Source organism: Taudactylus pleione, unplaced genomic scaffold (genome assembly GCF_031769625.1).
Source record: "Taudactylus pleione unplaced genomic scaffold, aTauple2 ptg000008l, whole genome shotgun sequence".
Lineage (NCBI taxonomy): Eukaryota > Metazoa > Chordata > Amphibia > Anura > Myobatrachidae > Taudactylus > Taudactylus pleione.
The window spans coordinates 8,014,638-8,030,515 of NW_028284411.1; the positions used below are offsets into that span (position 1 = coordinate 8,014,638).

The 15,878-nt window shown below is 49.4% G+C and overlaps 1 protein-coding gene across 1 annotated transcript in view; it reads right to left on the reverse strand.

Moving 5' to 3' along the window:
- The window catches only part of LOC148542825 (guanylate cyclase 2G-like), a 91,129-nt gene that overhangs the window by 54,580 nt on the left and 20,671 nt on the right, over nt 1–15,878 (reverse strand). Inside the window, exons 6-11 of the mRNA XM_088464485.1 lie at nt 15,067–15,170; nt 9,385–9,551; nt 8,220–8,366; nt 6,804–6,866; nt 5,958–6,044; nt 2,174–2,278 (exon numbers count right to left, since the gene is read on the reverse strand). Coding sequence (XP_088320611.1) covers nt 2,174–2,278; nt 5,958–6,044; nt 6,804–6,866; nt 8,220–8,366; nt 9,385–9,551; nt 15,067–15,170 — 673 coding nt within the window. The remainder of the gene's footprint in view (nt 1–2,173; nt 2,279–5,957; nt 6,045–6,803; nt 6,867–8,219; nt 8,367–9,384; nt 9,552–15,066; nt 15,171–15,878) is intronic.

Genomic DNA, 15,878 nt, shown 5'->3' on the forward strand with positions numbered 1-15,878 from the left:
GACAAGGGCATGCTTGAATGCAGAAGGGACAGTGCCTGAAGAGTGGGAGAGATTAAGGAGGAGGGCAAGATGGGAACAGGCAGAAGGAGAGTGGTAGTGGAGGAGGAGGAATAGGAAGGGTGGAGGGGGGGTGAAGATTGGATGAGGGCCATAACTTCATCTCCGGACACAAGGGAAAAAGAAGTCTGAGTTGGTGGGATGGCTGGGGAGGGATGAGCGGACAAAATAGGGTGTGGGGTGCCGAGGGTCTGGTGGAATATGATTTTCTGACGTATGGAGTAAATTTTTAGATGTAAAGTAGGTGGCAAAGTCAAGTGATGTGGGGAAGCGAGTAGGGGGTGGGCAGAGGAAGGAGTTAAAAGTGGCGAAGAGACGCCAGGGGTTTGAGGACTAGGAGGAGATGAGATTATTGAAATACAACTATGTAGAGACGGAAAGGGCAGCACTGTAGGATGAGAGCATACACTTGAAGTGGGGGGAAGTCTGCCTTAGAGCCTGATATTCTGCACTGTCGCTCAGCGGTTTGTGAACACTTTTGCTGGTATCTGGTGCCTTTGGAATGCCAGGGTTGAGGTGCGGATCTGTGAGGGCGAGTAGTGATCGCCGGAGCAACAGAGGGCCTGATTCATTACAGATCGCAATACTGCGTACGCGCGCAGTTCAATTGCGATAGCAAGCCAAACCACTGCAATCGCAATGCAAACTCCGCACCACATAATGACGCCCACTCTACCATACGCACATCCGTAATACTTAGTAGAATAGCAGAACCATCGGGTTAATCGAGTACCGTCGGACCCATACGCACACTTGCACAAGCCCTGACCTTACTCAGAAAGTGCTAGCAGCCACGCACGCTATGAGATCTCAGGCCTCATAGGCTGTCGCAGTGGATAATTTATGCACACGCCCCGGCAATGACGTTGGAACGCACTGGCACATCTGCGTTCACCCGACCAACCTCCTCTGTCACCACCCACAAATGGCACTTCCTGTCAATCACTCTGTGATGGGTCTGCGTAGCCTCAGTGATCGCAGTGCCGATCGCAGTGGCCGGCTTGCACACTGCAATGCATGCGCACAGTGATGCATACACAGAACGCAACAATCGGCCGATTGCGCGCGTATTAGCAACTCAGGGCCTGATTCAGAGCCGGACGCTATTTGTGGACGGTCGTTCCAAAAAAGGGGCCGGCTATTTAAATTGAGCGCTCGCTCTTTGCGGTTTGTTGACGCCTCTATGTCTGAGCGAGCGAGCGAAAAATGTGCTCGCTATTTTGTAAAGACGCCCCTTTGCCGTTCGCATCACACGTCATCTCCGGTATTTATTGGATTAATCGGGTACATCGAAAGGCGTCTGAACTGCTCGCAGTGCTTGCGGTAGGTTTTTCTTACCGCAATCACTGCGAGCAGTTCAGGCTAGAAGACAACCAAGTGACGTGGTCGATGACGCTCCTTTACTAATTATGCACTCCCATTAAACGCCCTTTTGACCGTTAGGCACACCTACGTTCGGATCTCCACTCCCCCGTTTTCAAGCACCTTCCCGTTACCACCCACAAACGGTACATTCTGTCAATCAAATTAGCAGCCCCTCGCTGTTTTGCGAGCGCACGATATCCGACCGCAATGACTGGTTTGCGCATGCGCATTACGACCCATACGCATGCGCAGTTGTGCGAACATCGCTCAGAGCGAACGAGCGGCTCTGAATCAGGCCCTGAGCCAAAGGCAGAAGTAAGGGAGGCATTGTATAGGGAAGCGGCTTGTTCATGGCAGGAGAGAGAGAGAGGATAGGGGAGAGAAAGGAGTCGAGCAGTGAGGATGGAATGGGTGTCGATAGCCTCAATGTTACATTTAGTGATAGTAGCCTTAAGGGCAGAGGTGGAGAAGATGAGAGGGATTAAGTGAAAAGAGAGAAGGTGATGGTCAGACACTGGGAATGGGGAATTTGTGTAGTCAGAGATATAATGGTGAGTGAGAACCAGGTGTGCCCACTCACATGGGAGGGTGAGGAGGTCCATCGATGATGTGAGGGTAAGGAGTTTAGAAGCAGAAGTTTCTGTGGGGACATCGATAGAGATATTGGTATCTCAATCAGAGATTGGGGCTCAGGGAAAATATCCATACTATGAGGAATACAGACAACATGTATAATGTATGTACAATATACCTTTAGGCTTCCTTTCTTGCAGTACAGGGTCACAATACACACATTGGGGGAATCCGTGCAGATCCCAAAGAAGGTGAGCAGGTTCTCGTGCTTCAGCTCCCGGATCTGCAATGGGAAGGGCGCGTTTTCGGGTTTAGCGATTATAGAGTTTAATTCTGCTTCATAAAAGGGAGCCATTCATTTTCATATTTGTGAATCTAGGCCCTCATTCAGAGCTGTACGCTCTGAGCAGAGCGCACGCTCTGAATGAGGGCCGCCCTCCATAATTATGGAGCATCCTCCTGAACGCTCGTATAGCTGTGGGTCACCACCCACAGCCTATACGAGCGTGCAGTTTGATGGCCGCGATGGTCTTGACCATCGCGACCATCGCCACTGCGAGCCGGAGCCTGCGGTTGAGGTTTTCAACCGCAAGGCCCGGAGTGATTTTGGCTCTATCAGAGCCAAAATCACTCCCACTGACATCACTAGTGATGTCAGTGGGGCCGGCTTCAGACGGTAGGCGTTCCCTTGGGAACGCCCCCATCAGGGAGGCATGCCCCTGGCACGCCCACCAAAGGGGGCGTGCTGTCAATCAACATCGACAGCACGCCCCCTTTGATCAGACACAACGAGCGAAGGAAAGTCCTTCGCTCGTCGCGTCTGGCGCATGCGCACGACGGAGCTCCCGCCGTCGTGCGCATGCGCAGTGCACAACATCAACCCACTTGCGAGCGGACAGCCGCTTGCGAGTGGGTCTGAATCAGGCCCCTAATCTTCTTGGTACCACTATTACTAAACACAGATAACTTGCTACCGTATCTATACAATGATGTGACTGTAAGGTTTTCCCGTCACTGAGTAATGATCTCTACAAAACGTAATACTCTGCAAATTCATAGACGTTTCAACTATTTTTAAGATACTGAAGGCCTGATTCTGATCCGGACGCAATATGTGGATGAAAGCAGCGGATATCTGCAAACTGGGCAGCCCGAGTATACACGTGTAGATGGATATTCGAAATACACGGGCGGAAACTAGCATTAATATAAGGTAGTAAGCTGTATGTCATGGCCAATGGGGAAGCCCCACAGATGCCGCAGAATAAGGCCCCAAGTATAAAGTAATCTGGCAAAACAAAACTTTAATGTAAGTAAAGCATTCTGGCTATTATAGGCCAGATATCGATGTGCAACAAAATCTTGAAGGCTGGCCGGACACATTGTAACTTGTGCTCTAAGTCAGCTTATGTTTGATGTGTGGCAAGACACTTAGGGCCGTATTCAATTAGGTGCGAAAAGGCCGTTTCTGCGCCGGTGACGTAATTTTGCCAGGTGAAAACGTATCCCCGTATTCAATTCCAAACACTTTTTCGCCAGTGCAGAAAGTCAATGCATTGGAATAGCCAAAAAAGATTTGCCCATGAAAAATAGTGCAGTTTTGAGGTGTAAACTTGCAGAAACCACCCTGCACCCTTGGGACAGGCCCCCAAAGGTAAACTGTGTCAAAAAAAAAAAATTTGAAAAAAAACCAAAAAAACTTAAGAACACCCCAAAAAATGACTTTGAACAAGGGGGTGAAAAAGTACAAAGTTGGGGACAAACTTAAAAACTAGTGAAATAGACTCCAGAGGGGTCCCCAAGTATGCCCCAGGTGTTTTTAAGTTTACAGGTGCTTGCGGCACGTGGATTTTTTACGTTTTTTAAAACACGTTAGCGACTGTAAAATATGCTAGCACCCATTTTCGTGCACCCCAAATTTGCTGGGAGTATTTATTTTCTGCAAAAAAAACTTCTAAATGCTATTCTTCACCATTTCTGCAAAAATGCTAATTAGCAGCTATTGACAGCATTTAAGTACCCCAAATACCTTCAGCAGGCCTATTCGGGGTTATCTATAGTGATCCCCAATGTCAATGTATCTTTTGGGGGGTGTCAGGCGGATTTCCCCAAATCTGACAGCATTTTTCGCAAGTTCCGATTCCGCCAGGTCCCGTGTTCGCCGATTTCTAATTGAATACGGGGATAAGCAGGAACGAGCGCGATACTTTTTCGCATGGACAACCAGCGATGTCGGCGAAAAGTCCGGCTTGCGACAAGTACGGGACTTTTCGCACCTAATTAAATACAGCCCTTAGGGGTCAATCATATTAGGTGCAAATTGTGAGGTGCAAGTTGCTATTTTCACTTCGAATTCGCATAGCGAATTAATTTTGCAATCCAATTAGCAACTCGCACTGATAGGTCAGACTGAATTCACAACTTTCCACTCGCACCTCCCTGAGATGGAGAGGAAAATCTTTATTTTAAGGTTAAAATGTCGGGACACTGGGCCTGATTCAGACCTGCTCGCAAGCGGGGGGTGGCTTCACAAACGGAGGCGTTCCCATATGAACGCCTGCCGTTTGTGTGCGGCCCCACTGACATCACTAGTGATGTCAGTGGGAGAGCTTCCGGCTCTATTAGAGCCAGAAGCTTTGCGGCCACGAGACCCTACCACAAGGGTCTCTTCGCAGGCCCCAATGGTCGCGTTGGTCTTGACCATCGCGACCATCATCCTGGCCGCTCGCAATAGCTGTGGGTGGTCACCCACAGCTATGCGAGCGGCCAGAGGGGCCGCACAAAAAAAAAAAATGCCCTGATTCAGAGCGAGCGTCCGTCTCTGAAATCAGGCCCACTGTGCTGAACCCCTTGGACACCCCCTCCTAATGACTATTAGGCATTTGGGAGTTTTCAATTAGCTTTATCAGTCCAATAATTACATGTCATTTTTTGGGGTAAAAAAAAAAAAAAGTCCTCTAATTACCCCAACATCAACTTTTTTGTTAGTTTAGGCAGCCCAAATTTAATTACAATAATTTTTTAGTTGAAAAATAATAGTTTTAATCATTTTTATTTTATTTTTCAAGGTGCCCTCAAAGTAGTCCAAAATCACCCTTTCCTAGTTTCTTTTGCATTTTTCGTTTAATTCGTTTGAGATTAAACGAAAAAAGTTTGTTTTTTTTATCATCTCCTTGCATTTTACAAAATTTAAAGACCTACTGTACAGTACGTTCCTAATGCCCACAAACAGCCTTCTATACGGTCCTGCTAACTAAATTATCCATTTTGGGGGGGATCCAGGATGGTCTCCCCACATTTTCATCCATTTCTCGCAAATCTCATTTGGCAGTCAGTTCGCACCCCTCCGCTGCGAGTAGTGCGAATAGGGATTTTTAACTGGATTGGAGAATTCTCGGGGGCGCGCTTCACTGCGAAGTCTGCGAGTTTCAAGAAACAAACTCGCTACTCGCCATTCGCACCTAATTGGATTGAGCCCTTATTTGGTGCAATGATGACCTGTCTGCCTGAAGATACAATATTTTTGCCACTTTACATTTAGAATTATGAAATTTATGAAATTAAGCATTTCCCAAAATCAGAGGGAAGGGGAAAATCATCGGCTCTGAGGCTGAGCACACAGGGAATGTTTCCAACAACCAGGTCTGTTGCCAATTTTGTCACACACACATGCAAGGCCAGATTGCGCAGATTGGATTGCTCAGTGGGTTTTTATCATCAGACAAATCACAAAAGTTCCAGACGTTGCAGCGAATACGCACATAATTCTACAGCTGTTGTCATGGCCGGGGCGGGTTCCCCAGTAACTAACTGCACTTGCCCCACAGAGAAAAGGACCCTATAACCTGCCTGTATTTGGGGCACTATATTCACCATAAGCATAAAATCAAACATACGCAACATAGTATGTAACTAATCATTCCCACATGTCACTGCAGAGCACACGTGTGAGAGACTCCTACCATATGGAATTCCTTCAAGACAGACGGCTTCCTAACCCGAGAGGCAGCGGCTTCATCGCTGAGGAACGTCAGAGCAACATGACTACCCTGGAATAAGATCAAATATGCACACAAATCAGTGGTATAGTACATGTGTGCCCTACAAGCCAATGTACAAGGAATATAGCAGCAAACTGAGGGTTCTGAAGTGGCGCAGCATTACATTATTCAACAGTGGTACTCAACCTCAACCCTCAAGTTTTCCCAACAGGCCATGTTTTCATGATTTCTCTAAGTAAGCTTGGGCTGCTTAATAGCAGCCCGTTGTTAAAAAGGTGACACCAACGAAACTGAGTTGCCCTCAGGCTGTGGGCGGGGTATAGGGGGAAGAACCGGAGCATCCAGGGATTGAAAAGCTTTGCTGTTGGTGACCCACTTTTGTTATCCCCTATTCTTTTCCTACCAATTTAATACTCTATGGTTAAGACAGGAAAAATCCACCAAGAGACCCTGTCGTTCTTATTGCCCACGTTAGCGCAAAGTTTTGCAGATCGCGGCTATGGTGATTACTTGTATACACCTCCCAACATTTCTACATGCCAAACTGCACTATAATAAGCCGGACCCTCGGCCCATGTGAGTGTAAGCTTTGTCCCCTTTGAAGCCTACAAGTCTGATGATAAAGCAGGATCATGCTGTATCTGGGCCAGAACCAAGGCTTTGGTTTAAAACATTCATTACTTTGTGGAGACGATTCTCCTCTCCTAATGTATGACAATAAACATCAATAGTACCGCCACCCTGTGCTCAGGGTCTTCATGTCATAAGACCCCCTGGGTCTCTCCTGGCCCAATGTCTGCCTCCTACCTGTGAATCCTGATTGCCGCTTTGTCTTTTACTCTTTTGTTGTGCAGCCTGTACACTGTTCGCCTGTTCCCCCGAGTCGTAAAAAGGAAACCAGAAGGGACATAGAAAGTTAATGACTTATTGGGGAGTATACCACAACTTGGGGGGGGAATCACCAAAGAGGCTCCCTCTAGTGGTATAAAACTACGTTACACAATTACAGCTGGCCAGTAGCCAAATTACGGGACCTGGCGTTTCAGTAAATACATCATACACAATATGGAAACTCTGGTACTATCCTTAAATGGTCTTCCACCTCTAGACAGCTATATTTTTCTACATACACCCTCATGTGACACTTATAACTAATCCCGCCCCTCATTGCATGCAGGTATGCATAAAGATTTGCGATTAAACTGACAAAGTACAGCTCTCCTGATAAGATCTTGCTGGATCCCTCTGACAGCACACTGTGAAAAGACGCCCATAGGCTTCTATTGGGCAACGCCATCTGGAAATGGTGTTACCCAACAGGTCCAAGCTGCGGAAAGCCAGTATTTATCCGATCAACAAACTAGGAACAAAATAAAATGATACAAACATTAATGGCAGACAGCCCAGATGTAATAAAGGAATTTCTTCACTGTGGTCAATTTAACATTTATAAACTTGGGAGATTAGCTGACAAAAACAAGGAAACAGACAGATTAATTAGCATTTTAGTTGCAAGGAATGGAGGATCCGCACAGGACTAGTGCATCAATAGCCGCCTGGCCGGGAAGCATCTTCCGTTCCTGGGAGTGTGGCACCAGGATGTGACATTTTACCCTAGTGCCACACTTGCTGCCCATTACTAACATGCAGCAGGTGGCAGGTGAAACGCTGCTAGATGTGACATTACGCCAGTCATTCAGTGTTCTAGGTGCCCGTTAAGTATTGGCACCCGAAGCGGATGCCTACATTCGTGCGGCCTTGGATTTGCCCCATAATGATAGAATGTGCTGATGTCACTCACTAACAGTGTCGGACTGAGGCATGAAGGGCCCACTGGGGGAATGCAGTGATAGGGGCCCATACTTAGGGGTGTGGCTAGCCTCCACAGAGGCTTAGCTAACCACTGGAAAGTGCATGGTCTGGGCCCCTTTAAAAATATATATAGTTATACAGTATATAGTAAATACTGTTAGTGCATGCATGATAATGTACCACATTAATAACAGCAATAGTTTGTATGAAATACACCATAGCCCTGTACAATATATTGTAACATATGTATATTGTATAATTCAGGTGCACAGTCTGTAACCTGATCCCTAGAGGAGGGGGTGGGCCCTCAGGCAGTGGGGTCAACCGGGGGATTCCCCTGTATCCTTGTGGGCCAGTCCAACTCTGCTCACTAGACGTTCTGCGATGCATCTGGAGAGTCAGCGACTGTACCTGGTAGATGCCGATAGTAGTGTAGAATATATCTTTGCCTTGCTTGTCTGTGAAACCGCAGCTCTTGTTGCTGGAAATGACCGCACTGGACCCAAAGCTCCCAAACCTCTTAGATGTCGGAGTACTCGAGTGTGTCTCAGGATTGTTCTGCGGGATAAAAGAAGGCTGGGCCCTCCAGTAATTCATTTACCAGATTATCAATGCTGACATCAGTGTCTTTCAAAGTATTCAATGACCTAACACTGGTCTCCTATAAACTAAGCTCATCTGGGTTCCTGGAAGGTACGAGAATAGAATCCGAAATATTGATCAGTGGCAAAAGCAGCTTTTATAAGTTTAGTGGTCCTATAAAGATTTGCGCAGTGCATAATGTGAGAGCTGCTGGTATATGTAGTGCTGCTGGGAAATGTTCTGCATTATAGCCTCTACATGAGCTGTTACTGTAACCCATAAATCACTTAAATGTAAATATAAATGGATTCTAATGGTTTTAAAATCATTAACGTTGCACTTTTCAACTAACGAGCTAAAAGAATGTGCACAACGCCCGGAATGGGTATGTAATGCCGGCTGACGGGATTCCTCCTGTCAAAATACCGACAGCGGCATCCCAATGGTTGATATACCGACAGAGGTCGTGTATTATACTTACCCTCCCCCCTTCTCCCCCTAACCCTCCCTTCTTGTAGCCGAACACTAACCCTCCCCATCCCACACCCTACCCATCCCCGTTAGTGCCTAAACCCAAGTCTCTTCCCTTCGGGACTAAACCTAACCCTCCCCCCTTAGTGTCTAACTCTAACCCCCCCCCCCAGTGGTGCCTAACCCTCTAACCCTAACCCCCAAAAAAACCTAACGCTAACCCCACTATGGTACCAAAACCTAACCCTGCCCCCTGCGGCTAACAGCTAAGACACCCCGGCTATACCTGGCTCGGACTGGCGTCTGTCTGTGTTCCGGCGTTGGGATTAAGATACTCGTTGGTATTCCGACGCCTATCTTAAGTCCCATGTCGGACTTCCAGCATCGGGATTCAGACCGGCGGCATGCCATCCACCGGTCTGCTAACGACATCCCCAACACCCGAGCAAAAGAGCTTACAATCTAGTGAAGAGCGAGTCACCAAATGGTATCTTGTTCCATATCCACCATGATAAAGACTGACCTTGCTGTCCTTTAGAATGGTGATGTCTTCATACTTAATTTGCCACCAGTTGTTATTAGTAAACTGTGTTCTCAGTTTGCCCTTCTGGACAACGAGGAACAGCACAAAGATGAGACCGATCACAGCCGTTACTATGAGGGTGGCAATAAGAGCGACCACCGGGGTGTCTGCAAAAGAGCAAAACAGGAAAGGGGCTCACCAACGTGTGATGCAGGATTTTATCTATAGCTGCTGACACAGGCGGCGGCAGTGTGTGATGGAGACCCGTCCACATGTTTAATAGCTTAAAGGGGTCTTTAGTGTATTAACCAGGTAAAACAGGTCATCATGTCGACAGTCATCTGGTCAACATGATAATGTCGGCATGGGCAAACTATCTTCATGCAACATGTCGGCATGGTCGAACAGTTGACAGTTACCATGTTGGCATTCATCATGTCTACATGGATGATATGTCGATAAGATGAACTGTCGACAAACCGTCCCTGGTGACCCAGTGGTCACTTACCCTCTCCCGGCAGCATCGGCGGCTCCAGTGTCTTCTTCTGGGTCCCAGCGGCTATGTGCAGTCACTTCCAGTGGGGACCTCTGATGCTCCAGCATATGCCTAACCCTAACCGCCCTCACCGCATCCTAACCCTGACCCCCCTCCCCGCAGCCTAACCCTGACCCTCCTCCCCGCAGCCTAACCCTGACCCCCCTCCCCGCAGCCTAACCCTGAGCCCCCTCCCCGCAGCCTAAACCTAACCTTCCTCACCACATCCTAAACCTGGCCCCCCTCCCCGCAGCCTAACCCTGACCCCCCTCCCCGCAGCCTAACCCTAACCCCTCTCCCCGCAGTCTAGCCTTTAATCCCCCTGCAGCCTAACCCCTCTCCCCGCAGCCTAGCCTTTAATCTCCCCCTGCAGCCTAACCCTGACCCCCCTCCCCGCAACCTAACCCTGACCCCCCTCCCCGTAGCCTAACCCTAACCCCCCTCCCCGCAGCCTAGCCTTTATTCTCCCCCCGCAGCCTAACCCTAACCCCCCTCCCCGCAGCCTAGCCTTTAATCTCCCCCTGCAGCCTAACCCTAACCCCCCTCCCCACAGCCTAGCCTTTAATCTCCCCCTGCAGCCTAACCCTAACCCCTCTCCCCGCAGCCTAGCCTTTAATCTCCCCCTGCAGCCTAACCCTGACCCCCTCCCCGCAGCATAACCCCCCTCCCCCTGCAACCTAACCCTAACCCCTCTCCCCGCAGCCTAGCCTTTAATCTCCCCCTGCAGCCTAACCCTGACCCCCCTCCCCGCAGCCTAACCCTGACCCCCCTCCCCGCAGCCTAATCCTAACCCCCCTCCCCGCAGCCTAGCCTTTAATCTCCCCCCACAGCCTAACCCTAACCCCCCTCCCCGCAGCCTAGCCTTTAATCTCCCCCTGCAGCCTAACCCCCCTCCCCACAGCCTAGCCTTTAATCTCCCCCTGCAGCCTAACCCTAACCCCCCTCCCCGCAGCCTAGCCTTTAATCTCCCCCTGAAGCCTAACCCTAACCCCCCTCCCCGCAGCCTAACCCTAACCCCCCTCCCCGCAGCCTAACCCTAACCCCCCTCCCCGCAGCCTAGCCTGTCCCCCTGCAGCCTAACCCTAACCCCCCTCCCCGCAGCCTAGCCTCTCCCCCTGCAGCCTAACCCTAACCCCCCTCCCCACAGCCTAACCCTAACCCCCCTCCCCAAGCCTAACCCTAACCCCCCTCCCCACAGCCTAACCCTAACCCCCCTCCCCGCAGCCTAGCCCCTCCCCCTGCAGCCTAACCCTAACCCTCCTGGTGGCGCCTAACCCTAACAATTGTCATCCTCAGCATGTCGACATTTGACATTGTGGTGTCGACACTATGAATGTTGTCATGGTTACTGTCAACCTTTTGACCGGATACCAGAACAACAGTGTGTGAGACAACACAGGGTTAATGTAGCACAACTCAGATACATGAGGTATGAGATCCAGCCAGGAGCGGGCTCACACAGGTGGCGGGCCATGTCTGGGGTCTGCACAGGATGAAATGCATCAAGTGGCAGCTTGGTACTTGTAGTTCCACATGAAGGGAGAAGAACGGGCAGTAAGCAGCGCATGCGCAGAACGTGCACTGGGTCGGAGTTCGCACTTGCACGGCGAAAGCGCCTCCGTTACTTTGAGAACAGACCGAGGAGACAGCTCAAATGCTCTCGTCCAACACATAGGCATCTATAGGATTCCTTTTCCAAAATAAATTCATACTAAATGTGCACTAATCCTATTTATGTAATATTCCTTTAGGGGCCCACAGTATTTATAAAATCATATTTGTGGGTTATCCCCCAAACATCCATTTTTAGGGAGGTAGCAGCGATCACTTCTCACTGATCGCCGGGACGGGCACCTTTAGGGAACCCCTGTCCCAGCGGCTCTGTAATAATACATATCGGCCCCTTATTGCCGCGAATTGCAGTGATAAGGGACACAGTAGTTATTACCAGGGGCACACCGCAAGAAATAAGGTGCCCACACACATACCGACTTTTCATCCAATTTGGCCGATTTCAACGAATCGTGACGACAGATCATGTAAAAAATGGCCAAATCGTGAGTTTCTACTCTTGATCACGATGCCGATGCGCGTCCCCGCTCGTCGTACCTCGCATCTTCAGATCTGCCGTGCTGTAGGGCAGATTAGCCAATCTGGGATACAATGCACTGGCTGCAAGATAGATCTTAAGTCAGATTGGACATTTTAAACTCCAAATCGTGACCACGACTGCCTGGGGAGAGTTCAGGGGAAATCGTGTACATCGGCTGATTGGGAGCAAGTCGGTATGTGTGTGGGCACCTTTAGTCCTCATTACAGTCATTAATGTTATCGGCCCCATCTAGTGGCCAGCACAGAAGTAGTGTATTTGTGAACGTTGCAGGCTACCTTAGCTAAGCTCTCAGGGTCTTCTGGGTAATTACTGGAGGCAGCTATTTAATTTCTCACATGGTCAGCCAGACAGCTACACACATGTGCTCCTCTCAGCCAACATCTAAATTTGCCATTACAGATCTGCTGACAGGGAGGATGTATCCCAGGAGGGAGCAGCCAGATCGGCATAGCAGGGGGGCATGGCCGGAATAAGGGAGCGGACAGCTTACCCGGCATTTGTGGGCGGTGCGGGGGCGTGGTCATGCAAGTGTGTCATTTTGGCCCCACCCCTGCTACACAATGCCAAGATTACCGGCATTGTGAAGCAGGGGGCAGGGCCAAAATAGCGCGATTCATGCCCCCCCACCTGGGGGGTTCTCTCTTGTTACCGTAGGGGGGGCTGGAGGGTTCGGCAGCTACCGGGAGGCTTGCCTGCCTTTCCGGGGGGCCAGGTGCGGCACCCAATTTTCGGGAGGCTCCCGGCCGAATCGGGAGAATAGGCAAGTATGATTCCAGCTTACTCTACACTAAGTGTGACTTATTAATGTCTGTATATTGCGTTCATGTTTCTGCACGCTGCATCAGAGCCATAACTAGACTTTTTGGTGCCCTGTGCCAGAAAGAGCATTGGTGCCCCCCTATTTTTCAAATGGGGACAAAGCTCACCCGAAAAAGGGGCATGGCCTCATGGGGAAGGGCCAAGGAATAGATGAGGATGCTGGGGATAAAGTAAGAGGAAGCTACAAGTGAGAATGATTATAAACAGAAAATTGACAGGCTTGAACAGCTCCCCCCTGCCCTGCGGTGCCCTGTTACATGGCACAGGTCGCACAACCCTAGTTACGGCCCTGCCCTGCGGTGCCCTGTGAGGTGGCACAGGTGGCACTACCCTAGTTACGGCCCTGCCCTGCATGTTTGTATGTTTGCATTGTAGTATCTCATCTGTGCATGTAGTAATTTTATTCCATCATTTATTGTCACAGTTTTACCAATTTCCTCTATTGTATAATAAAAACACCATTCTTAAGATCATCACATCTGACGGGACTTAGGGCCTGATTCAGCAAGGAACGCACAAGAGAGAACGCACGCACTTGGCCGATGTTTTCATGCTACGCATGCATCGCACCTCACGTGCGCAAACTACCCGGTGCGAATGGTAAGCATACGCAGACTACACGCAGCGAGTACGCAGACCCCTTCCGATGTTGACTGGCAGGAAGTGCCGTTTGTGGGTGGTGACAGGGGGTGGTTGTGCGAACGCAGGCGCGCCTGTGCGTTGGGACGCCGTTTTAGGGGCGTCCATAATTAAGCCAGTGCGGCAACAGACGCAGTGATGAGACTCCGTGCCAACATCCTACGTGAGGTCTGGTCAACCACTATTATGCTAATGGTTTCGATGTTACCAAGGTTTTCGCTGTCTAGCGCGGTATGGCGGATGTGAGTAAAGGGCTAATGGGCTTATGTAGTGCTGGGTGTCTGGTTCTTGTGCTGCGGTGTCATTGCGATCGGGTTCATTAGTGCGTGCGTATGCAGACTTGCATTCTGTGCTGAATCAGGCCCGCTGATCTCGCTAGACTTTCACCCTAGATCGGTTCCTCAAGAAGAGCCAGCACAGATCAAAGACCCCTGGCCCAAGCTCCTCAGTTGAACTGTTGTTCCAGAGGAGGTGGAACAATTGCTCGTCCTTCTGTAATGTGTGGTGACCCGTGTGTACTAGACTGGCATCCTGCAGCCATGGTGGCTATATTGGTGCCGCTGACCACCGTGCCGGTTGGTCAGATAAAGTAATTGCCAAACTTAAAAAGGATAAAGAATAAATAGTAGGGTGGCCAGCTCTATAGAAAGCATCCAACTCATGAGTTCCCAGGAGACAGGGTATATAGAAGGAGAAGGTGTTTCAATGCTAGAACTGTGGGCCTGATTCAGACTCGGACGCTAAGAAGCGTTCGCTCATAGCTGGCCGATGTTCGCATTCTGCCCATGCATCGCAGTGCGCCAACCAGTGCTAGAGATCGGGAAGCGTTCGCTCGTTGCGCATAGACTGCCCAGCAGAGTGAGTGACAGGAGAGGTCGTTTGTGGGTGGTGACAGGGGCTGGCCACTAGAAACAGGGGAGCGGAGGTGCAAACGCAGGTGTGCCTGAGCGTCTTAACGCCGTTTCAGAGGCGTGCATAATTACCAGGCAGCGTCATAGTACATGTCACCTGGTTGTATTCCACACTGACGTGATCGCAGTACTTGCGGTAGGGTATAGTCAACCTCAAGCGCTGCGTTCGATTCTGATGGTACCCGATGTACTGATGGTTACATACACTCCCTGGAGATGACGTGCGCAAGTGGGCATCTTAAGAATGGCTGGTGGGCGTCTGCATACACAAAGTGATCGCACGCCAAGACATAGTGGGCGTGCTAATGCCTTGCCGTGCGACCGCCTGCCTTGCTGGGCGTGCAATGGATTTGCATACGCTGGGTGCGAAAGAACACATCTAGCGAGCGGGTCTCAATCAGGTCCTGTAATCTTAAAGTGTCAAATTCCTGGATGGACCCACTATGCCCAGCGTCCCCCATAGAATATAAGAGAACATTATATGCACTAGGCAAGATCGTTATCAGACATGTTGGTGGACGTGGTCAGAAGACAACCACGGGCCACCACTACAGGCCAGTGAGTGAGGTTTTCTGTGGAACTCACTAACAGACCACTACGTGTATGGCCAAGCTGCCCATTAGTCCTGTCGCCCAATCGTCGGCATTGCCACAATGAGTACTTACTGATTATAGTCATCCTGCAGAGCTCATTGCTGAAGCCACAGTCAGGCATGTCCTTGGGGCGAGTAGATCCAGGCCAGCTGATACGGGAGAAAGCTCCTGTGGGGCTAAACCAACAAACATAAGGAACATACTCATCAATTGAAAGAAAATACGATGAGCTATAACGGTGTGGTCCATTACATCGACAATAAAAAGGTTGACATTGTATAGGTCAACACCAAATGGTCGACAGGGACAAAAGGCCAACAGGCACAAAAGGTTGACATGGATGTAAGTCGACATGTACAAAAGGTCGACTGGGGTCAAAAGGTCGACACAATAAAAAATAGTGGACACTTTTTTACTAATCATCAACCTAACATTAATCTTAACCCTCCTTGGTCCCTAACCGTCCCTCCTAGTGCCCAACCCTAACCGTCCCTCCTAGTGCATAACCCTAACCATCCCTCATAGTGCCCAACCCTACCCGTCCGATAAGTGCTTAACCCAAACTCTAAAAAAAAAAAAAAAAAAAACAAGTTGACCATTTTTGTGTCGACCATTCACATCTCGACATTTTGTACATGTCATCCTAAATCCATGTCGATCTTTTGTGTGTTGACCTTTTATTCCTGTCGACCTATTGTCCCTGTCGACCTATTGATTGTCTACCATCTGGTGTCAACCTATAGCTTGTCGACGTTTCATCCGGAACCCGAGCTGTAAATGCAGCCAAAATCGCCACTTGTGTGGCTCGAAAACGCTGATCAGATATATCATAATAAAACTATATCATTTTTTATATTATCCTCTTTTTACATAGTGTCGGCATG